The sequence below is a fragment of the Dromiciops gliroides genome, chromosome 3 (assembly GCF_019393635.1).
Source record: "Dromiciops gliroides isolate mDroGli1 chromosome 3, mDroGli1.pri, whole genome shotgun sequence".
NCBI classification, from domain to species: domain Eukaryota; kingdom Metazoa; phylum Chordata; class Mammalia; order Microbiotheria; family Microbiotheriidae; genus Dromiciops; species Dromiciops gliroides.
This window is the reverse complement of record NC_057863.1, coordinates 624319816-624343116: the sequence shown is the minus strand read 5'-3', so window position 1 is coordinate 624343116 and position 23301 is coordinate 624319816. Positions and strand designations below refer to the sequence as shown.

At 49.9% G+C, this 23301-nt stretch overlaps 1 protein-coding gene across 1 annotated transcript in view; it reads right to left on the bottom strand.

Moving 5' to 3' along the window:
• The window catches only part of CASZ1 (castor zinc finger 1), a 102423-nt gene extending 87352 nt beyond the window's left edge, over window positions 1–15071 (bottom strand). The window contains exons 1-2 of the mRNA XM_043999142.1: window positions 14962–15071; window positions 14756–14794 (exon numbers count right to left, since the gene is read on the bottom strand). Of these exons, the coding sequence (XP_043855077.1) occupies window positions 14756–14794; window positions 14962–15067 (145 nt within the window). The 5' untranslated portion in view covers window positions 15068–15071. The remainder of the gene's footprint in view (window positions 1–14755; window positions 14795–14961) is intronic.
• Between the last annotated feature and the right edge of the window lie 8230 nt (window positions 15072–23301).

The window sequence follows — 23301 nt, the reverse complement described above, 5'->3', positions numbered from 1 at the left end:
AAACCTCAGCCTGCAGGTCCCATCGCTCTGTATGGCCTGGGCCTCACGGAAAGCCCCAAAGAGTCCTCTCTGGAGAGAGATGGGAAGAACCTGATGCTAGGCGGCCCCCTTCCCAGCTGTGAATGCCTGCTGGGTCTTAAAATGATCTACTATACTTTCTCTCTCTCTCTCTCTCTCTCTCTCTCTCTCTCTCTCTCTCTCTCCCTCTCCCTCTCTCCCTCTCCCTCTCCCTCTCCCCCCTTTGTCCCTCTCTGTTGCCTTCGCTTCCTCTTCTCTCAAGTCTTCTGCCTTCTCCTCTTCAGCCCCTCTCTCAAGGTCATGGAGCCATCCACCCTGTGGCTATTTGCTCACCAGAAGGGCCTTGTTAGCAGCACTCACCACAAATATGCTTCTTGATAAAGTTGCCAGAAAAGAAACTCTGGGGCTCAAAACAATGTCAGAAATCACCAGCCTGTCTCCCCCCAGACACACACACACACACACACACACACACACACACACACACACGAATGAGAAGGGGCAGGACATCCATGGCACCCCAATGCCAAGGCCAAATGTTTAATGAGAGGCTTAAGGGGGAAAACCCCCCACCCCAAACCTACCCCTTCCTGTTCTTTTCCTCCAACACTGGTAGAAAAAAAATGGGCCAGGCTGGGTCTTTCAGTTTAACTCCAATATGAATTTGGCAGAAGCTGCCTACTAGGTGCTAGGCTCTGAGCCTGTAAAGATTCCCCTCCCCACCAAAAAAAAAGAAAGAGAAAGAAATTGTCTCTGACCTCAACCTGCCAACAGGTAAGTAAACACAAGCTATCTCCCAAATGAATACGATGTCACTTGGGGTCAAAGGGGGTGAACATCTGGTGGCAAAAGAGAGCTGAGGGAAGGCCTCTCTCTCTCAGAGTGGGCCACACATGAGCTGAGCACTCCTCATCACCTGTGTGAAGAAGGGTCCGAGTCTTCTTCCCAGATCAGTCATTTCAAGTCTATGTATGAGCCCTGGTTTCTTCATCTGTCAAATGGGTGCCTCCCTCACAGGGTCTAATCTGAGAGTCTATCAGCTTCCTCATCTCTAAAGTGGGGGTGATAATGTCTCCTGCCTTCCAAGGTTATCTTGAGGCTCAAATGTGATAAGTCTATCAGTTTCCTCATCTTGACAATGGAGACAAGGAGGGCTCCTACCCCACCGGGTTGTTGTGGAGATGAGCTGATCTATGCAAAGAGCTTTGTAATCTTTTTTTTTTTTTTTGGTGAGGCAATAGGGATTAAGTGACTTGCCCAGGGTAACACAGCTAGTAAGTGTCAAGTGTCTGAGGCCGGATTTGAACTCAGGTACTCCTGACTCCAGGGCTGGTGCTCTATCCACTGCGCCACCTAGCTGCCCCGCTTTGTAATCTTTAAAGCGAGTTGTTTATTATTATTCATTTTTCTTGTTGTTATTGTCATTATTATTATTGACTGATAGGGACTGATGGGGAACCAGGCCATCTCTTCCTGCACAGGTGTGCTTATAAGAGAAAGGCCTGATACAGGGCCGGTGTGTCTGACCTCCCTGACTGGAACATGGGGAGCTCAGGGTGCTAGCTCAGCCTGATGTTAAGATGGGCAGGGCTAGGACGGTCCAGGAGAGCGCGCCTGCTCCTTCCCTTTCTCTCTCTCTCTCTCTCTAGTGGGATGGGCCCCTCTGCTCTGCCAAGCTCTGGGCACTGCACGGGTATCACACTCAAGGCCTCCTAGAGGACAGAAGCTCTTACCTCTGTCTGCCCCCCCCCCCAAGGGGCTCTCGCCTTTTCTCCCCGGCCCGTCTCACCTCACTGAACTCCCCTCCCTCCTGGCCCCATCCTCCCTCTGCACACATGGGTTTTAATGTTTTTATTACCTGTTTGACTCGCTGGCTTATTGCTTCTCCCCTTAATGGGGCCGTAACCGTGGAAACGAGGAATAAACGGTCACCAGAAAATGAGATGATTAAACAGGTCACCCCTGGCAAAACAAACTTACCACATGGAGGGAGCCTGGGTGGGGGGCAGGGGCAGGGCACTGGGCGGATGGGCGAGGAACCCTCTGCTGGGCATGGAGGGGAGTGGGCACTCACCACATGGGCATGGGCAGTGACAGCTTGGGGGGCACTTTGGAACCAGGCAAGAGAGAATAGCTTTGGCGCAGTGGGCACGGAGGGGGCAGTGAGATCACAGATTTAGAGTAAGACAACTCCCTCTCATTACAAAGAGCACTCAAATTCGGGAACTGTCTTGTCCAAGGTCACAAAGGTCATATAAGAAGCGAAGTTAAGAATTGAACCCAGGCCCTGGGGCTCTAAGATCAATGTCTTTCCACTAACACAGACTGTCTCATAATAGGAAGGGAGACAGGGTCTACTTTAGAAGAATGCATGACTCTTAAGGTCAGGAACTATTTTCATTTTGTGTTTGTAGTTTCACTACCTTTTGCTTTGCCGGGCACATATTAGTTCAACACATGTTTGTTGGTTGACTGAATGCCCTATCTACCCTACCAGGTTATAATCAATGATCCTTTCCATGATAACAATGAACTCCTGGTAGGCAGGGACCATCTCATTTTCCCATCTTTCTATCCATAACTCTCTCCATCTTCCTGAGTTCAAATCTGGCCTCAGACCCTTCCTAGCTGTGTGACCCCGGGCAAGTCACTTCACCCTGTTTGCCCTAGTTTCTTCATCTATAAAATGAGCCAGGCCAGAGAGGGAAATAGCAAACCACTCCAGTATCTTTGCTAAGAAAACCCCATATGGGGTCACTGAAAGTCAGACATGACTGAAAATGACTGAACAACAACCACCTCCACAACTCTTAAAAAAAAAAAATATATATATATATATATATGTACATGTATATTTATTCTTAACTTAAGAACCAAGTAAAATAAACATTTCCACCTATAAAGCCAAATAGGAGCCGCTGCCTGAAACTGTGCATCTGTCTTATATACAGCTTTATTTTCCCTTGATAATAAAATCAACACGTCACTTTCATAGCTGTCCCATTCGTCTGCGTTTCCTTCTTCACCCACAACTGAACACAGTGCCCGGCGCATGGCAGTCTGTTGATCTGTGAATGCAAAGGGAAAGGCAGAGAGAAGACAAGATGCGGCGATTTAACCGCTCCTGTTCAGCCCCCTGGATTTCTCTCAGATCGAAGCCAGAACTAATGAGAACCTCAGAGTCTACATGCCCTGTCTCATTCCACTCCTTCTCCCCTCTTTTTCTCTTAGGAGCTCAGAGTACTCTTCAACAACTTACCCAGAGGACATACACTTCATAAGGGAAGGTGAGCACAGGTGAGAGTGTTGTCTTAGCCACACTGCTCCCCAACAGTGCTGTCACCATCTCCCATTGGATCCATGGTCCCCCAGAACTAAAGACCCCAGCGGTCAGCCACAAAAGGATCTTACTGGCTCTTAGAACTCAAAGGGATCTCAATGGTCATCTGGTCCAACCCCTCTCATTTTACAGATGAGAAAACTGAGGCCCAAAGAGGTGAATTGATTTATCACCTCAAGGGCCCATGAGTTGTAAGCATCAGGAACAGAGTTTGAACTCAGGTCTGGCTCTCTATTTGCCTAAGTGTTTTCTAGGCTGTGAAATGCTTCCTCCACAGGGAAAAATCTGTCCCCGAGGCTAAGTGGCCTGGACCCAAGGATCCTGAAGGAAAAGGTCCAAGCTGGTGCTCTCGGAGCCGCCTCAGCCTGTCAGTCCAGGCAGTGGGCAGGTCTTATCTGAGGAGGGCCCCCAATCTCAGTGCCACAGTGACCTTCCCGGCTCAGAGCTGTACCCCCTCCCTCCCCCAACACCAGCTCCCTCTGGCTTCCTTATCCATCAGCTGTCATCACGTTGCTAGAGCACTGGGGACCCAGCCCAGGAGTCGTCATGGTGACCCTGGGGTTAGGGCAGGTATCACCAAGGTGGTGTACACAGTAATGAGGTGTCCTTGGGAAGAAGTGGAAGAGGGAAAGGTGTGTGTGTGTACATATATATGTATATTTTATGTATGTGTAAATCTATATGTATATTGAACAATGCCAACCAAATCTGACAAATAGCCAGATGGAAAAGAGATCAGAAGCAGCCCCAGAAAAAAAATGATATGTTATTGATTTTACTTTAAATTTATACACACAGAGAGTACAGTGCTTGGGCATATATGAGATGTTACTGTTTTATTTTTAAATTTATACATCCAAAATAAAATAAATGTTTGTATATAAATATTGTCTGATATAGAAAACAAAGTATGGTGTGATATATTGTATTTATATATAAATATGTGTGATATAATAAATGGATAAATATAATATGTGGTATGTCAACTAAATGCACATGTGATATAGAAACATAATCATAAATATATGACATATAAAATATACCAAAATATATGTGTAAAATAATTCTATAATATATTCTATAATATAATTCTATATATTATAATTATAGTAATTCTATAATTCTATATAAATATAATATATAATAATTCTATTATGTGATATAGAAAATATTGTGTGATATATTGTGCTTACATATAAATATGTGTGATATATCAAATAAATGCATATGATATGTGATGTGTAAAAGAATCATGTGTGATATATAAAATAAGCATAAATAAATGATACATTAAAATAATTATATAAATATTATGTGATATATAAAATAAATAAACATAAATATGCAATATGTAATAAATAACTTATATGGTATATAAGACAAATACATATAAATATATGACATGTAAAATAAATATATAGATATATGTGATATAGAAAGTAAATACATATGATATGTGATATATAAAATATACACATATAACATATTCCAACATATATTTGCAATCTATTATGTATGTGAGAAACCACTTTTTAAACTTAAACATGTTATATATTCTAGTTGTGTGTCTAAATAGACACATTTTATTTTTATAAATTATTTCTCATCCAGCATATGCAACTATACAGAACACATGTGAAGCATACAGGTAGATGTCAAAGGTGGTTGGCAGAATAGCTAGAGGGACTGGATTGGTCTTGGAAGTGAAGAAGCCCCAACTTTCAGTCTTGCCTCTGTCACATAATAGTTGTAAGACAACGGGCATGTCACCTAACCTCTAAAAGCTCTAGACAACTCCCTAAGTTGCTGATGAACTTACCATCTCAGTGGAGAATGAATGAATGGATGGATGGATGGATGGATGGATGGATGGATGGATGAATGGATAGATGGATGGATGAATAGATAGTGAAATAAATAAATATGTCATACATATTCTTTTCCTTTTAGCAATCTACAAAAAGTTGGAGTTAATGTGATTATACATGATCTGGTTCCTTATTTTGCTCACTCATTTTATATGTTTTTGTTGAGGTTGTTTCTAGGTTTGGAGAATAATAATAATAATAATAATAATAATAATAATAATAATAATAATAAAAAAGATGTGTGTAGCTGCAAGGAAGAATCCCATTGTTAATAGGGTTCTCTAAGGTCAGATTGTTTAACTTGTAGCCTGAGAATCAATCCCCTCTATAATATTGTTTACTTACAAGGGAGGGGTTGGTGTGTTGGATAAAGGTATAGAGAGGCCTGCTTATACAATTTGCATTTGCAAATGACCCAAAGCTGGGGAGGTCAGCTGCTAGTCAACCTGATGATGGAGTCAGGATCCAGAAAGATCTCAATGGGCTAGAATGTTGGGACTGATCTAATGAGATAAAATTTACTAGGGAGAAATGTAAAATTTAACCCTCGGGTCCAAAAAGTCAATGTCACAAGTTAGATCAGGCTAGATAGGGATTTGCCTGAAAAGGTCTGGGGGTGAGTTCTCCATCACAAGAGCATTCCAAGGTAACACTGATACCCTTCCAAGTTTTAAAAGCTTCTCTTACCCTCAAATTACTTTTATATTTTAAAAATATTTTTGATCTATGTATTTCCCCCCCTAATCTTTGCACATTCTATTTTCTCCCAAGTAGATTAAGAGTTCTATAAGGGCAGGGACGATTTTCATTTTTGTCTTTATTGAGACACCTTCCATGTGTCAGGCTCTCTGTTGGATGCTGGTGGTACAAATATTTGTCAAATTGAATTGCTGGGCATTTGGGCCAGAGGTTTTTGGTCCACTTAAAAGTTTAGTTGGGGGGGCAGCTAGGTGGCGCAGTGGATAGAGCACCGGCCCTGGAGGCAGGAGTACCTGAGTTCAAATCTGTCCTCAGACACTTAACACTTACTAGCTGTGTGGCCCTGGGCAAGTCACTTAACCCCCATTGCCTCACTAAAAAAAAAAAAAAAAAGTTTAGTCGGTATAGCCCCTGAGGACCCTTCTGACTGAGATTCTGAGTCTGAAGAAGATTGGATTATTGTCCCAGAAAGTCAGGGGAGAAAGTGAGAGCACCAATCCAACGTCCACCTAGGCCATCACCCACCCTCTCCCTTGTGCCCTCATTCTTCTCAGTCCCAGAAGTCTAGTTCAGGCTTCCTGCCTTCCATCACAGCTCCTGCCCTCATCCAAATACCTTCCCCTACCTCTGGCCTGCTTCCTGTCAGCCTGCTCCTTTTAACTTGGCTCTAGGACCCAACCTTGGTTTTGAGCTGCTGATACCTGAAGCTCCAAGGACACCAAGCCAAGACTGATGGACACGGGGAGGACGGCACACCTTCATAAGGCCTTCCCAGTTCATTCAGTTAGCATTTACAATAGTGCCCTCCACTATGCAGACACCGTGGGAAGATGGAAATGATGCTGTACAGTTTATGAAATTCTCTCTCTTTCTATCCATGTGACCGTCTACCTATTCATCTATCTGTTTATTTATCCATCTGCCTATCTATCTATCTATCTGTCCATTCATCTATATATACATCTATCTGCCTATCTATCCACATATCTATCTGTATGTATTTATACACACACATATAAATGTATGTAAATGTATATGTGTATATATATATATATATATATATAAAAATATAACTACAGATATAGTCTGTTCCTTATGACTGTGAAAGAGGTCCCTGAACCCAATCCCCTCATTTCCAGATAAAGAAGTCGCCCCTGAGAAGGAAGGTGACCTGCCCATGGGGACAGTCTGAGGCGGTTTACGAATCTTCTTCCTTCTCCAATCCCATGCTCTAGGTGGTGCAGTGGATAGGGCACTGGCCCTGAAGTTGGGAGGACCTGAGTTCAAATTTCACCTCAACTACCTTAAACATCCAGGGTCACCCCCAGTCATCCTGATGTATATCTTGCTACTGGACCCAGATGGCTCTGGAGGAGGGAGTGGGGCTGGTGACTCTGCACAGCCCTCCCTCATTTAAATCCAATTCCGTGCGAGTCATGACATCACCTTGATGTCATGGTCCTCTTCGAGAATCATTATCAACAATCACCACCACCAACCCAAAGCTCTATCCACTGTACCACACTACCTCTCAAAAGGCACAAAAATGGATCAAGAATGTCACCAAGGGACAGTAAGGCAGCACAATCTAAAAGAGAGAACACTGATTTTGGGGTCAGAGACCCTCTGCTTCTACTCCTGGCTCTGCTAATTTCTATTTGTGCCATCCTGGGCAAGTTCCCTAATCTCTCTGTGCCTCCGTTTCCTCCTTTATAAAACAAGGAGTTGGATTTAAACAAAACCCTACTGAGTCGGACAATCAACATTTATTAAGCGCCTACTATATGCCAGGAACTGTGCTAAGCACTGATGGATGCAAAGAGGCAAAAGACAGTTCCTGCCCTCAAGAAGCTTACCATCAAAGGGGAGAGATAACACTCAAAGAAATAAATGCAAACAAACTCTATTCTAGATAAGTCGGAAATAATTGAGGGAGAGAGAGAGAGAGAGAGAGAGAGAGAGAGAGAGAGAGAGAGAGAGAGAGAGAGAGAGAGAGGGAGAGAGAGAGAGAGAATGAACTAGCACACATTAGGCTTAAGAGGAGTCAGCTTCAGAAGCCCGGGAGGCCGGGAGGCCAGGATGAAGAGGGAGAATGGACTCTCTTCACCACATTAGATCCTATGGACTAAGACTGAGCCTGACCAAAGGGTCCCCCGCTAGGGAAGACTTGAAAGATCCCAGTTTTGAAAAGCTGACGAGCCAAGGCTTCCTAATAAAAAAAGAGCACGTTTCTACTGGGCTTAACTATTTATAAGGTGTGCCTCACCCTCGAGTCAAGGCCTGCAAGTATTATTCCCATTTTCCGGAGGAGGGAACCAGCGCTCTCCAAGTTTTCTCCCCACTGGGCTATCACTTATGGGGGCTGAGAGACGTCGCTACAGGGACAGAGGAAGGTAGCAGCCAACCAGGGAAATGGCCCCTGGACCTATCTGGAGTATGAGCTGGGGGTCTATTCTGCCCAGGAGCCTTCTTTGAAAGTTAATCCAAGTGAGGATAGAAAACTCTGCCCTCCCTTTCCCTACTTCCTATTTTCACTCGGTCCAGCTACCCCCAAACAGCTGCGGATGCCTTAGGGGACAGCCCATGCCTGGGGGCTTCTCAGATACTAATTACCATGGAACAGCTTCCTTCCCTCTCAGAGGTCCAGGTGGTCACTGCTTGGAAACCAGCTGGGTAGGGGCGCTTTCAATGCACAACCCCCTTCCCCTCCCGATGACCTAGCTGCCCAGAGAGCTCTGGGTTGGTTGGGTCCGAGGAGGAGGAGAAGGAGGAGGAGGAGAGGAGAGGAGAGGAGAGCGGAGAGGAGAGGAGAGGGAGAGGGAGAGGGAGAGGAGAGGAGAGGAGAGGAGAGGAGAGGAGAGCGGAGGGGAGAGGAGAGGAGAGGAGAGGAGAGGAGAGGAGAGGAGAGGAGAGGAGAGGAGAGGAGAGGAGAGGAGAGGAGAGCGGAGGGGAGAGGAGAGGAGAGGAGAGGAGAGGAGAGGAGAGGAGAGGAGAGGAGAGGAGAGGAGAGGAGAGGAGAGGAGAGGAGAGGAGAGGAGAGGAGAGGAGAGGAGAGGAGAGCGGAGAGGAGAGGAGAGGAGAGCGGAGAGGAGAGGAGAGGAGAGCGGAGAGGAGAGGAGAGGAGAGCGGAGAGGAGAGGAGAGGAGAGGAGAGGAGAGGAGAGGAGAGGAGAGGAGAGGAGAGGAGAGGAGAGGAGAGGAGAGGAGAGGAGAGGAGAGGAGAGCGGAGGGGAGAGGAGAGGAGAGGAGAGGAGAGGAGAGGAGAGGAGAGGAGAGGAGAGGAGAGGAGAGGAGAGGAGAGCGGAGTGGAGAGGAGAGGAGAGGAGAGGAGAGGAGAGGAGAGGAGAGGAGAGGAGAGGAGAGGAGAGGAGAGGAGAGGAGAGGAGAGGAGAGGAGAGGAGAGGAGAGGAGAGGAGAGGAGAGGAGAGGAGAGCGGAGAGGAGAGGAGAGGAGAGCGGAGAGGAGAGGAGAGGAGAGCGGAGAGGAGAGGAGAGGAGAGCGGAGAGGAGAGGAGAGGAGAGCGGAGAGGAGAGGAGAGCGGAGAGGAGAGGAGAGGAGAGGAGAGGAGAGGAGAGGAGAGGAGAGGAGAGGAGAGGAGAGGAGAGGAGAGGAGAGGAGAGGAGAGGAGAGGAGAGGAGAGGAAGAGGGAGAGGAAGAGGAGAGGAGAGGAGGAGGAAGGGAGGTCATCTCTGTTTCACTCAACCCCTAGAAATGGGCTGGCTACCTCAAAGGGAGGCAGTGGTCTTAATTAGGAGATGATGCTGTGGTGACTCAGCCTCCCAAAGGTGCCTTCCCTTATTCCATTTTCCATCATAAAACTCTAGCCCTGGAGCTGAGCCAGGATCCCTGGGGGGGGGGGGGAGGGGGGAGGTTGTGGCTTGGACGTCCATATTACATTAGCTCCCCATGCCATTCTCACTGGAGCAGGCAGGGTGGAAGCCAGCTGGTGCCCACCTCCAAGCTCTCCTAAGTGTGGCACTGGGTCACGGCTCTTTGGCCCCTCTCACTAGGGACTCTCCTGGCAAATGAGGGCCAGGAAGCCTTCCTGTCAAGGTGGGTGCTTGGTGCCAACCGGCATTCTGAGCTAGCAATCCCAGCGCCTGACCTGCCCGCAGTGGTCCCAGCTAAACTTAGTGGAAGGGGCCTGTCGGGAGGGGAACGGGAGAAATGGGCTATTCCGCTCTGTGACGACCAGACCACCTTGAAACCCCCCGGGACATCTTTCTAAGTCCTCCTGTTTGAGAGGGTGGGTGGTCTGGAGTGGGGGAGGTGGGGGGGAGAAACACTAGATTTGGCATCATGACACCTGAGGTTAAGGTTCAACTCTACTCAGTTTCCTCATTTGAAATATGGTAATATCAGTCTCATAGGACATTTTCTAAATGATGAAGTTACACATTAATACAGGCTAAAGGCCTAGGCATGGCTGACCACCTTTCTCTCCTCCCCCTCCTCCTTTTCTCTCCCTCCTTCCTCTCTCCTTTCTTTCTGCCTCCTTTCTCTTTTTCTCCTTTTTCTCCCTCCCTCCTCTCTCTCCTTTCTTTCTGTCTCCTTTCTCTCTCTCCCTCTTCTCTCTCCTTTCTCTCTCTCCCTCCTCTCTCTCTCTCTCTCTCTCTCTCTCTCTCTCTCTCTCTCTCTCTCTCTCTCTCTCTCTCAGCAGTCAGGTGCGGATGGCAAATACATGGGTACCAAAAGGGGTGAAGACAGCAACATGTATGCATCATCCCAGGCCTTCAGATACCATCTGCACTGGGTGGTGCAGAGTTCTTGGCTCTTCCCTTGGTGATGGCCCTGGAGTCTCGCTACCTGCCCACCGTGTACATGACTTCTGGGAAATGCCCTTCCAAGACCCAGGATGGGGAAAGTCTCCTGCCCATGTGACCTAGCTCCCTTCCCTCACCTTGCCCAGCTCCCCACTCTCTGTGAGCCCAGCAGCCAAGACAGGTGAATTTCCCGCCTCTCCTCTGCCTTCCTGTCCTGTCCCACCTAAAGACTAGATGGAGGTAGTCAGCAAGCAAATAGATTGTGGGAAGGCACTCTAGCAAAGGAGATTCTGAGCGGGAGGATGTTTCTCACGGCTGCCTGGGTGACCTTGGGCCTCAGTTTTCTCATCTGTCAAACGGGGGGGGGGGGGGAGGTTTTGACTTGGCTGATCTCAATCCTCGATCTTGACATACAAACAGAGGCCTTGAACAGTTTGCCTCAATGATAGATGATCAAGCCCAGCTCAGCATCTGGCACCAGTCCCTTCCACTGCTAAACTTCTCTGATTTTCTGATTCCCAAGATTGACTCATAACACCCACCTTGGCTGGAACAAAATGATGTCAACCTCTGGGCGGGCCCTCCTCTCCCTCCTCTCCCTCCTCTCCCTCCTCTCCCTCCTCTCCCTCCTCTCCCTATCTCTCCTTGTCTTATGACTTGCTGTTTTCCTTTGAACTCTCCCCCTACTCCTGGTTGCTCAGAGCCTACCCTGGGTCTCCCAGGGACCAGCTCTGGCCGTAGTTTCAGGGCCCGCTGCGTCCACACGGGCACTGCCATGGACACCCCCAGGGTTCCCATCTTGCCCTCTGTCCATCCCATCCTCTCAAGTTCCCCAAGGGGCCTGACAACCTCTGTGTTTCTTCTCTGGCCTCTGACGCTTGTTCCGCTCCAGGTTTGTTTAGAACCTAGAAACAAGACCTTTGGGGGGCTGCCCCCGCCGAACAACGGATTTACCTATGCCTGGAAGCTTACTCCCTCTCCCCCTCCTCCCCTCCTAGTTCCCTCCCCCAAGGGAAATCACTCTAAAAGGGCCTAATAGAACTGTGTCCTTCTCTCTTCCTCTCTCTCTTCCTTCTTTCTCTCTCTCCCTCTCTCTCTCTCTTTTTTATTAGCATTTGTGGAATTTATTCCCAAACTCTCCTAATCTTCCGTACACAACCATTTGATTTGCATAACCCAACCCCCTCTCATAAAAACTGGCTGCTAGTTTAATTAAAAAATGTAAATTTGCTGTCATCTCGGGGGCCTGGTGAATTAGGACGACATCGGCATTTTTTATTGCTCAAGACGTCCAGATCGATCCAGCCCTTTCCTGAACTGTGGTGGGGGGAAAGGGTCCACACGGTAAGCGGCGGGGGAGTCCTGCTCAACTTATCTGGAGAAGCCTTGGTCCCCGCTCTCCCCCCCCCCCCCCGCCCCCGGCCCTACTGGGTGCCACCGTTCTGCGGGTAAGCCAAGGCAAGGGTGAGGAGCAGCCCGTGTCCCACAGTCTAGCTAAGCCCCATGGGCACCTTTGCAAAAGGAAGGATCCAAGGACCCTTCCGACTCCCTCCTCTCAATATTCTTGTGATGGTCTAAAGGTCCTGCCAACGGCGATGATCTTTAGAAAACGGTCCTCCCAGCTCTACAGTGAGGCCCGCTGGTGGCGATGCCTGCGGAAGCTGTAAGCTGGCACCAGCCCTAGCCTCAACATACTCACGTTGTACCGGGCCAAAGCTCCCAACTTGCCTTTGCCTGATGGCATAGCTGAGATCTGGTCACTGGATGGCTTTAGCTAGTTCCTGAAAACGACTGACCCAGAATGCATCTCAGAGGATGCCACCTCTTCTGTTGCTTTTATTAAGGAGAGAAGAAACGTTTGGGGTTGTTTTGGTTTTTGGTTTTTTTCCTTGCCATTTGGAAGGGGTTTAAAAGGAGCCTTCCGGATTTGAAGGAGAAGCGGAGGTAATATAACCAGCCTGCTGTCCTCTGAGGGTTGGAGGGAGAGAGGGATAGCTAGGACCCTGGCATTTTAGGCCTCCCCAACAGTGGCTGGAGTCCAGCATCTGGGTCCCGCCAGGAGGGCCCTGCTCCAGCTGAGAGAGGGATGATGTGACCTCAGAGGCCCTTCCTAACTTCGAGGAAAAGTTTCCAGAGCCTCCCCCCGCCCCCCCACCCTGGAGTAAAGGGTGGAGTGATTTATCCTGGGGCAAAGAGGAGTGAGATGCCCCTCCAGCCTCCTGCCGCCCACCCCTCCTCTGAGCTGCCTAGGAAGTTCCTCCTCCTCCTTTCTAGGATGGGGTCAAGGAGTTCCGCTCCCCACCCTGGGGTGTCTTCCCCAGGACAGACCTTGAGGGACTGGCCTCCAGCAGGGTTGGGGCAGCAGCCCCAGATGGCATCCTGGGGAGGGGGGAGGAGGAAGAGGAGGAGGAAAGCCCTGCCTGGCCCGGTGAGTAATTGTTGGCTGCCCCACGTGCCCGCCTGCCTGCGTGTGGGAGCCTGCACCAGGTAGGCAGGGCTGGATGTCAGCCCCTTGGCCCGGCTGGGTGGGGGCCCATTTCCGAAGAAAGGGGGCGGGGCAGGAGGGAACAGATCAGACACCTGATTAGGGTTTGGAGGCTGGCTGGGTCCCCGTGGGAGGACAGAGGCAGGGAAGACAGGCCAGGCGGGATGGTTGGAGGCTCTGGACACTTTTGCTAAGCTCTGCCCAGTAGGGGGTGCTGCCTTCTTCCCTCCGTGAGGCCCTGGGGCACCTTGATACCAAGTTAAGTAAAGATCAGACGTCACAGGGGGTGGGGACAACTTTTAAACTCTTTAAATTCACCCCCCCATAGCCATCCCCTTTTATACACACTCCACCCCCACCCACATTACTCTTTGACCCTACAGAGGTCACACATTATGAGCCCTTGGGAACAAGTCTAGAATCCCCTGGATGAATAATTCTTTTAATTCAGAGCCTATTCAAGATATATACATATCCGTACATATATGCACAAATATATGAATACGCCCTTTACACATATATACACGCAGCCTAAATATTACATATTTACATGTTACACACACATGCATATATCCTTTTACAAAATGAAAAAGAAGGGTTCAAAGGTCAGGCTATGACAATAATCTACCTGTTTATTACACTTTTTTTTAATTGAAATTATGAATAAACTGGTTGTTTTTTCCCTAAGGTCTGAAGGGTTGGGCCAAGGTTGAGTACCAGTGGCGACTGAATGGCTAGAGGCAAACCCCAACCCCAACCCTAGCCAGGGCCCAATCCCCAAGTGGGAGTTGCTTATAAATATTGAATTAAATTAAACCGAAATCCTAGGGCAAATTTTGTCCCCCAGCTGCCACTGGGTCTCTCAGGCTGAACCTGTAGTCAGAGGTCCATCGGGGCCTAGGCCTGGTCCTCCAGCAGGAAGGGTGGAAAAAGTGGGTGGTGGGGAGATATGGTCCTGGGCACCTCACTTTGAACTGATAACACCTCATGCCAACCCACGGATTCTCAGGTGAAAAATACTCATTAGCCATAATAACTAGCTTGATCATCCGACACAGCCTTGTCCCAAATAAATTAAATTCCTTTACTCTGAGACAGTCTCCCGAAACCAGCCCAACCACCTTTCCCAACAGGACGCTGCTTTCAAAAAAGTCAACCACCCCCCACTGAAAAAATAAAAACACACACCCCATGAGTGAGGCACAGAGAAGAAGGAGAAAAAAAAAACAACAAAGAAAAACATTCACACAACAGGATTTTTAGAAAACCCCACGAAAAAACCCAAACTCTTCTCTCTGGGTGTCTTGAGGTCCCTCTTCCCTACGTCTTTCATAATGACAAGCATCAAATTAGTCAGAGTTCCCGAACAGGCAATAAATAATAATAATTCTCTGAAGCCAGGGAGGGCGAGTGTGTGAAAGCAACCACCGACCCTCTCCCAGCCGGCAGCCCCCCTCCCCGCCCCCTATTCTCAGCTGCCACCTCATTGGGCTAAAAATAATAACTTCCGTAAAAGAACCGAAAGAAAAGTGAAAGTCTCTCCCCCCCCCCCAACTCCCCTCCGGGTTCCCACGGGCCAGTACCTGTACCAAGATCCATGCTCCTCTCTTTGGTCCCAAACTCTTCAGGGAACGCCCAGAAAAAGAAAATAAAAATAAAGTCAGTTCAGTGTCATTTCTTGAAGTTCACCCCCCCCCCTCCACACACACACCTTGGTTCCCCTGCCCCATTTCTCCCCCTCCTCCATTCCTTCCCCCTCATCCTCCCCTCCAGTCTGTCCCACCCCTACCGAAGGATAAATCTCTGGGGGGCTGGGGGAGAAGGAGGGAGACAGCGAGGGTGAAAGAGAAGGGGAAAAGTTTCTTTCCTCCTCTCTGGTTCGCACACCCCGACATTGCAAACGTGAAGCTCTGCTCAGCTGTGCTGCTTAGTTTATTAAAGTAAAAGAGAAACTATTTATAGATAGACAATCCCAGTCTTTTGGGGGCCGAGAGGGCAGGGAGAAGGACGGAGAGAGGCGCGCGTACACACACTCACGCGCACACGCGCGCGCGCGCACACACACACACACACACACACACACACACACACACACACACACACACTCCGACCGACCCAGGCGGGGCTGGACCCCGGATCGCCCCGACCCTCCGGCCGGCCCCAAGCCAGGCCCCCTCCCCGCTTCTCCCGCTTCTCCCCCTCCGCCCCCGCCAAGTCAAGCCAAAGGACGAAATCCAAGCATCCGCAGCAGCCCCAAACCCCCTCCCCCCCGGCACCCCCCCACCCCACTCTCTCGTACTCACCATAGTCGGAGAGTCGAAAGCCGAATTCACTTAAATAATCAACTTTCATAATACTTAATTAATGCCTAATTGCAACTGATTACTCCCCGAATAACAAGTTGTTTTAAAACCCTGATGTCATTGCGCCTGACGGTAACACTCGGGCTAACAGTTTGGCAGGAGGGAGTGGAGCTTGGGAGGAGGAGGGGGAGGAGGGGGAGGAGGAGGAGGAGGAGGAGGAGGGCAAGGAGGGGGGGGCGCCGGGGGCGCTGCCAGGAGAGGAGATGATTGGCAGGACCAGCCTTGGCGCCGCCTCCTCCCGGCCTTGCCCAGCGCCGGCCCAGGGGCAGGTGAAAGATCAGAGGCTCGCAGGCTCCGGCCGGGCCCCGGCTCACTCGGGCTCTCTCTGCGCTCTCTCTCCCTCTCTCCTCGCTCGCTCTCTCTTTCCCCGGGCGCTCGCTCCTGGATCGCCGCCTCCAAGAGATGCTGAAAGTGAATGAGCTTCGGAGCTCTCGGTGCAAACACACACATACACACGCGCGCACACACGCACAACACCAACAGACGCGCGCGCACACACACACATACACACGCACACACACACACGCACACACACACACACACACACACACACACACACTCCCAGCCCCGGACCGCCCTATCAGGGCCCGCTGGCAGCCTCCTGGTCTTATTGGCTCCGTGATTTCCCAAACCTTTGACTCCGGGAGAAGGGAGGCGGAGACTCCTCACCCGGACCACGGGAGAGCGAGCAGGGGCGGGAGGTGCAAAGAAAGCCCAGCCCGGGGGACAGGGCAGGCGCCACGGGATTCAGGGGGTCGGGAGGGCCCCGGGACGCGCTCCCACGCGAAACTCAGCGGGGCGCTCGCACCCACAAGCACACATGCACCAACTACAGACACGCGCGCGCGCGCACGGCCCAGCAGGGGTAAGGGGGCAGTGGCTGGACACCCAGGGATACACAATGCCCAGCTGCACACAGGACCCCCTAACCGTGGACACTGAGACACTTGCGCCCGCACTCTGAGTCACTGTCCTGGGTGTGTGTGTGTGTGTGTGTGTGTGTAGGGGGCTCATTCCCACTGGCCGGGGAAAGCATCTTCAAGCTGAGCCCCACGCCCCGGGCCTGGAGAGGGGAGCGCGGACAACCCCCTCCTGGGGAGTCCCGCCCGCTTCCTCGCCTCCCCAGATCCCCCGGCCCCTGCCCGGGGACAGGAGGCATAGGGACCGGCCAAGGGAGAGCCCCGGCTCCCGCGCGCGGCGACGGCGGCGGGGGGCGGGGGGGCGCAGATGCAAACTTTTCCCCCCCACGGCTCCGGGGATCACGGCGCTGGGCCGGCGCCCGGGTGCAGGTGTCAGTGTACGGGATTGGAGAGAACGGGACTCAGGGAGGGCGCGGGGCGGGGCGACCCACACCTGGAGCGCGAGTGTGCCCCGAAGTGTGACTGCTGGATGTGCGTGTGAGTGCACGCGCCGGGGACGCCGGAGCCGAGTGGGGCGCGCGTGTGCTGGGAGGGGAATGAATGAGCAGGGCGGCGAGAGCGTGTTCCCGCGAGTGACACGAGTGTGTGTGCGTGTGCCGGCGCACACGCGGGGGCACGGTCCCGCACGCAGCCCCCCAGTTCCGCGCTGCAGGCGCTCCAGCCCGCCTGTCCTCTCTCCCCAGTTTCCGGCCCTCCCCGAGGGCTCGGGGTTATTTGGGCATAAAGGGGTTTTTGTTTGGTTTGTTTTTTCTTTTTTAATTTCCTTACTCAGAATTTCCTCTTTCTTTGTCTTTTTGGTTGTTGTTGCTTTTTTAGTTCGGAGAAGAAAAGAATCCCTGGGCGGTTGAGTAGGGTGTGCCGAGTAAACACGCAAGGGAGCCTCTTTCTCCTTAAAACAAACCTTTGCCTTATTTACCAGGGCAAGAAGTATTTGGAGCAGATTGGGGGGCGGGGGGGTGGTGGTGGTGGCGAGGAGAGGCCAAGCAGCCGTTTCGAACCCTCAGCATCCTTGCTCGGCTGTCCTATTGAGAGCTCCGGGGGAGGGGAGGGGGTGGGGACTGTGGTTCCAGGGTCATCTATCACCACAGAGTACCCTGAAAACAACTCCCCCCTTCCGACCCCAGCTGCCCCAGTTAGAATTCTGGCAAGTGGAGAAGCCCCTCTTTCTGGTCCAATTCCCTTATTTTATACAGATGGGGAAACTGAGGTCAAGAGGTTAAGTGGTGTGGTGACCCCGGGAGGGTTTGAACTGACATCCTGCCTCTCCCCACAGTACCTTGCTGTCTCTTTTTGCAACAAACCCCCATAGGAGGTCCCTGCACTACCAACCCCCCACCCCCTGTCTGGTGGCACTAGACCAGAGAGGGTTAGAGTCCATTGGGACCTAGAATGGGCCAGCCAGGCCTAGCCCTTTTACTCCCATAGCCTTCTGACTTGGTCTGGTGCCAGCTGACCAGTCAAAGTGATGCTGGGCAGGGGCACTTGAGCCCTTCACTCTCTCCTCCCCCTCCCCCTCCCTGTGCCTCATTTAGGTGAGAAGACCTAAAGGGACTCTTGGCCCAGCTCTGGATGTCCTAGGACCTCAGGCTTCAGTAGGGGAAAGGAACCTTACAAACAGCTAGCCCAGTCTCCTCAGCTGAGGAACGAGAGAGAGCGAGCGCGAGCGAGCAAGCGAGCAAGGGAACTGCCCAAGGTAGTGAGTGTCAGTCAAGATTTGAAACCACGTGTTTCCTGTGTACACTGCCCTAAAAACACAGACGGTACAAGTCCTCCGTACACACCTCCATCTACACAAGCATTCCAGCCTAAACATGTAAGAAATGTAGGAGAATGGAGTCCTTCTGTGTGTGTGTGTGTGTGTGTACCCCCCCCCCCACACACACCCCTGATGATGCCTTAGGGACCCAGCCCTGGGATCCTTCTTTCTGCCAAGGCCAAGCTCCCAGTCCCCAAACTCGGCCGTCTCCTCCGGGTTCCCGATGCCCCTCTTGAACCGTACTCCCACTCACTGCTCCCACAGTCATCTGAGGTGAGGAACACGCCCTTCAGCTGATGCAACCATCGGCTTGATTTCCTATCTCTTCAATCTCATCACAGGACCGGGCTGTATTGTCCTCCCTCCCCCAGATTCTCTGGGGAGAAGGAAACTGGTTCCTTTAGTTGACTCTTCCCACCTCTCTCCACTCCCCACCTCCGGGGTCCCTGAAGCATCCATGGGCAGGCAGAAGACTCTGGCCCTGCATCTCTGGTCATCCCTGGGACCAGCGATGGGAGGGAGGGAGCCAAGAGCCCTTCCCCTGGAAGGCCCTCCCTCGGTCTCCAGGGAGACTCTGGAGGACCGGCGGAGAGGGCAGTACTTCACATCAGATGATCTGAGATTGAGAACTGGGAGGGACAGGTGTTGCGCTTTTTTTTTTTTAAGGTAAGGTAGTAGCTTACATCACATTTGCTTTGTATGTTCTTTGTGTTTACTTACTGCGCACATACTGTTCTCCTCCCCCCCCCCCCAATGTAAGTCACCTGGGGGCAGGAATTGTTTCATTTTTGTCTGTGTCCCCATCACCTAACACACAGAAAATGGTAAATAGTGGGTGCTTAATAAATGCTTAACTGAATGCAATCCATCAATAAGCATCTAGTAAGCACCCACTAGATGCAAGGCACAGTGCTAAATGCTAGGGTTAAAAAAAAAATCAATTAGTCTCTCCTTCAAAAAGTTTATTATGGGGGGTGGGGTTGAAGAGGGTCACAGCTGATACTACCTAGTCCAACCCCCTAATTTTACAGACGAGGAAACTGAGGCTGAGAGATAAAGCCCATTCTTCTGCCCTTTTTTTTTTTTTTTTTTTGTGGAGGTAGGGATCTGGGGGAAGGGACTCTTCTCTACCCATCCCAGGGCCTCTTTCCCTCCCTATCTCCATCTCCTTCTCTCTTGCACCTATTCCCACAGGGTTGAGGCTCCAGGGTTCAGCCTCCCTCTGTTCTTGCTGAGACAGCCTCCAAGGGAGATGGCGTTGGCCTATTTTTGCAATTTACTTTTATTTATATTTTGTAAAGGGAGGTGCCCATAGAAGCCTCGGGGCAAGGGCGTTGGGAGAATTACAATCCACTCTTTCTCCTCCATTTTCCTTATTATTTTCTCTCTCCTTCCCCTCTGCCCCTCCCCATCTTCCCAATTTTTTCAGTTTCAAAGTTTCTCTCGGAATCCCAGATTCCTGGGGCCTCACCCCTGGAGCGTCCCTGTCTTCATCTCGGTTACCCACCATCTCTGCCTGACTCCATGTCACCTGGCTCCCTGGTTTTCTCTAGGCAGGTGCCTTGGCTCAGTTTGCTAGAGAAAGAGAGGAGGGGGGAGGAGGTGCCCAAGAGCAGGCCCTAGAGCTGCTGTTGGGACAAAACCCTGGACAAATCGCTCTGCTTTTCTGGGCCTTGGTTTCCTTTTCTGTAACAAGAGGGAGTTAACGTGACCTCTATGGTATCTCCCAGCCCAAAATTCTAAGAGTCCATGATCAGACTGGGAAGCAGGGCTAAGGAGACACCTGTATTTAGCTGCTTCCTCAGACACAATAGCAAGACCCCAGACAGCACCCTAGTTAGAAGATTCCCCAGTGCCAGGCATGAGTACACACACACACACACACACACACACGCACGCACGAGTAGACAGGCATGCAAACGCACTTCTGTGTGCATGAGTTTATCGAGGGGTGCCAGGAACCAGGACACCCTGGTTCAAGAAACCAATGCCCCAGAAGATGCATCCAGGAGACAACAAGTAGCCCTCTCCCCCAAGCCCATCGGGACAAAAGCCCAAATGTAAAGGGAATGTGAAGTTGGATGTATGTGTCCAGCGGCAAGGGGGATTCCAGTGAGAAATACGCAAGCAGAGAGCTCTGTTAGAGAAAGAGTTTGTGGGTTCGGATCTTATCTTGGACACTTGGTAGCTGTGTGACCCTGGGCAAGTCACTTCATCTCCGTGTCTCAGTTTCCTCATCTGTAAGAACAAGAGGACTGCACTTAAAGGTCTCTTCCAACCCTATGATCCTATGAAACCACCGTCATAAAATGCAAGTCTTATCTTATGGCTTTCCTGGCACCCATCAAGTCTCAGGCAAAATCCTATGTTCTAGTTCTACAGGAAGCCTAGCCTGATCCCTCCTTAATTCTAGTGCCTTTCCTCTGGGTTTATACATAGCTGTTTACATGTTTTCTGCCTCCTTGATTGTAAGCTCCTTGAGGGCAGGAACTGTCTTTTGCCTCTTGGTGTATCCACAGCTCTTAGCACAGTGCCTGGTATAAAGTAGGCAATTAATGAATACTTTTTGACTGATTTCTTAATTCCAGTGCCTTCCCTTGGTTAATGATCACCTATTTATCCTCTATCTAGCTTGTTTTCTATATATTTGTTTGCATATTGTCTCCCCCCATGAGACTGTAGGCTTCTTGAGGGCAGGGATTTTTTTTTTTTGCGCGGGGCAATGAGGGTTAAGTGACTTGCCCAGGGTCACACAGCTAGTATCAAGTGTCTGAAGCCGCATTTGAACTCAGATGCTCCTGAATCCAGGGCCAATGCTTTATCCATTGGGCCACCTAGCTGCCCACAGGGATTGTCTTTTGCCTCTTTTTGATTTCCCAGCACTTAGCACAGGGTCTGGAATGCAGCAGGTGCTTAATAAATGCTTACTTACTATCAACTGCTCAAGAACTTTCTATGGCTCATTATTCCTTCTAGGATAATATATGAAATACTTGGCTTGGTGTTTAAAGCCACTTGAATTCCGACACCAGTTGACCTTTCTAACCCCGCCTCCCTCCCCATTTCTCTAATTTAAATGATTTCATTTTCATTATTTCATTTCACTCCCCTTTATGCACCCAACATTTGAGCCAAACTGGCCTACACAGTTGCCTGGTCTCAGAACCATCTCCCAACTCTGTGATCTTTCACAAGCTGTCCCCCATGCGTGGTATGCCGTCTGTCTTCATATGCACCTGGAGTCCTTTAAGGCTTGGCTCATTTGTTGATGCTGACTAGAAACTTTCACCAATCCCCTTGCCCTTATTTTCTTCTCCTTACTCAAACCCCCCCCCCCAAACCTCCATGTTTTTAGTTCTCTGTTTAAAGGTCATATCCCCCCACTAGAATATAAGCTTCTTAATGCCCAAGGCAGTAGATGCCTATTAAGTGCCCATAGGATTGGATTGTAGAGACAGATCAAACAAGCAATTATTAAACACCTACTGTGTGCCAGCCACTAGAATCTATGTATCAAGGACACATGTTGCGCCTAGAGGATGTTCTTTCAGGTTTCACAAGGGAGGCAGTCCTGGATTTGAAATCTGAAGACCTGGATTCAAATCCCTGACTTGCCACTTGACCTGGAACAAATCACTTCCCTTTTCTGGCCTATGAAGTCCTTCCCAGCTTTAAAGAAATCATCCCTTGGGTAGATAGCTTGTTTGTACCTACTCATTTGCATGCTGTCTCCCCTATTAGATCGTGAGCTTCCTGAAGGAAGGGACTGACTTTTGCCTTTCTTTGTGTCCTCAGTGCCTGGTGCATAGTAGGTACTTATTGACTTGACTGACTAACCCCAGATCCTATGTGATGGGTGCAGGGGAGAGGTACCTTCTCTGGTCAGGGAGTTGGAAGGGCACAAGGGGCTTCCATCCCAGCTGTCCAGATGGGGCCAAGATGATTAACTCCTCAGTAATTCAGGGGCCCTTGTGAGAAGGTTTTAGACCAGGAAGGCATTTGTCTGGAAGGGAGAGGCGCAGGGAGGAGGGAAACACACACACACACACACACACACACACACACACACACACACACACACACACACCAAGAAAGAAGAAGAGAGGTAGACACAGAGAGAGGAATGGAGGAAGACCCAGGAGACAGAGAAGAGGGGAAGAGAGGAGAGAGAGAGAGAGACAGCCAGAGGGAGGGAAAGAGAGACAGTCTACAGAAAGAGACACACAGGGAGAGATGTCATAGATAGAAAGTTAGAATACAGAATCAGACGACAGCCCAGTTGTCTTGAAAGCCAAAAGACCTGAGTTCAAATTACACGTCAGACACTTAGTTACAGCATCACCCTGAGCAAATCACTTAACCTGTCTGGTTCTTAGCTGCCCCATCTTTAAATGAGGTGGAGATGAAATATGCCTCTCCCCTCCTGCCAAAGAAGTGGGAGACTTAAACTGCAGAGGGACGGATGGACATTTGGGGGCATGGACAGTGCGGATATGTATTCTGTTCAAAGTAGGCATGTTTATGATGAGGGTTTTCTTTCCCTTTTTGCTCCAGTTGCGGGGAGGGATTGATTATAAATTCATGTAAAATAAATACAATTACTTTAAAAACATTAAATGACAGGGCTGGCCTCCAAGCTTCCTTTCAGCTCTAAATCTATGATTTTCTAATTCCATTTAGTACATCTGGTGTGGAGGATGGAGTGCTAGGCCTGGAGTCAGGACTCATCTTCCTGTGTTCAAATCCAGCCTCAGACACTTCCTAACTGTGTGACCCTGGGCGAGTCACTTCACCCACTTTGCCTCAGTTTCCTCATCTATAAAATGAGCCGGAGAAGGGAATAGCAAACTTTGCCAAGAAAGCCCCAAAAGGAGTCACAAAGAATCAGACAACAGTGAAAATGACTAAATAGGGGGCGGCTAGGTGGCTCAGTGGATAAAGCACAGGCCCTGGATTCAGAAGTACCTGAGTTCAAATCCGGCCTCAGACACTTGACACTTACTAGCTGTGTGACCCTGGGCAAGTCACTTAACCCCCATTGCTCCACAAAAAAAAAAAAAAAGACTAAATAACAATTTCATTTTACAAAT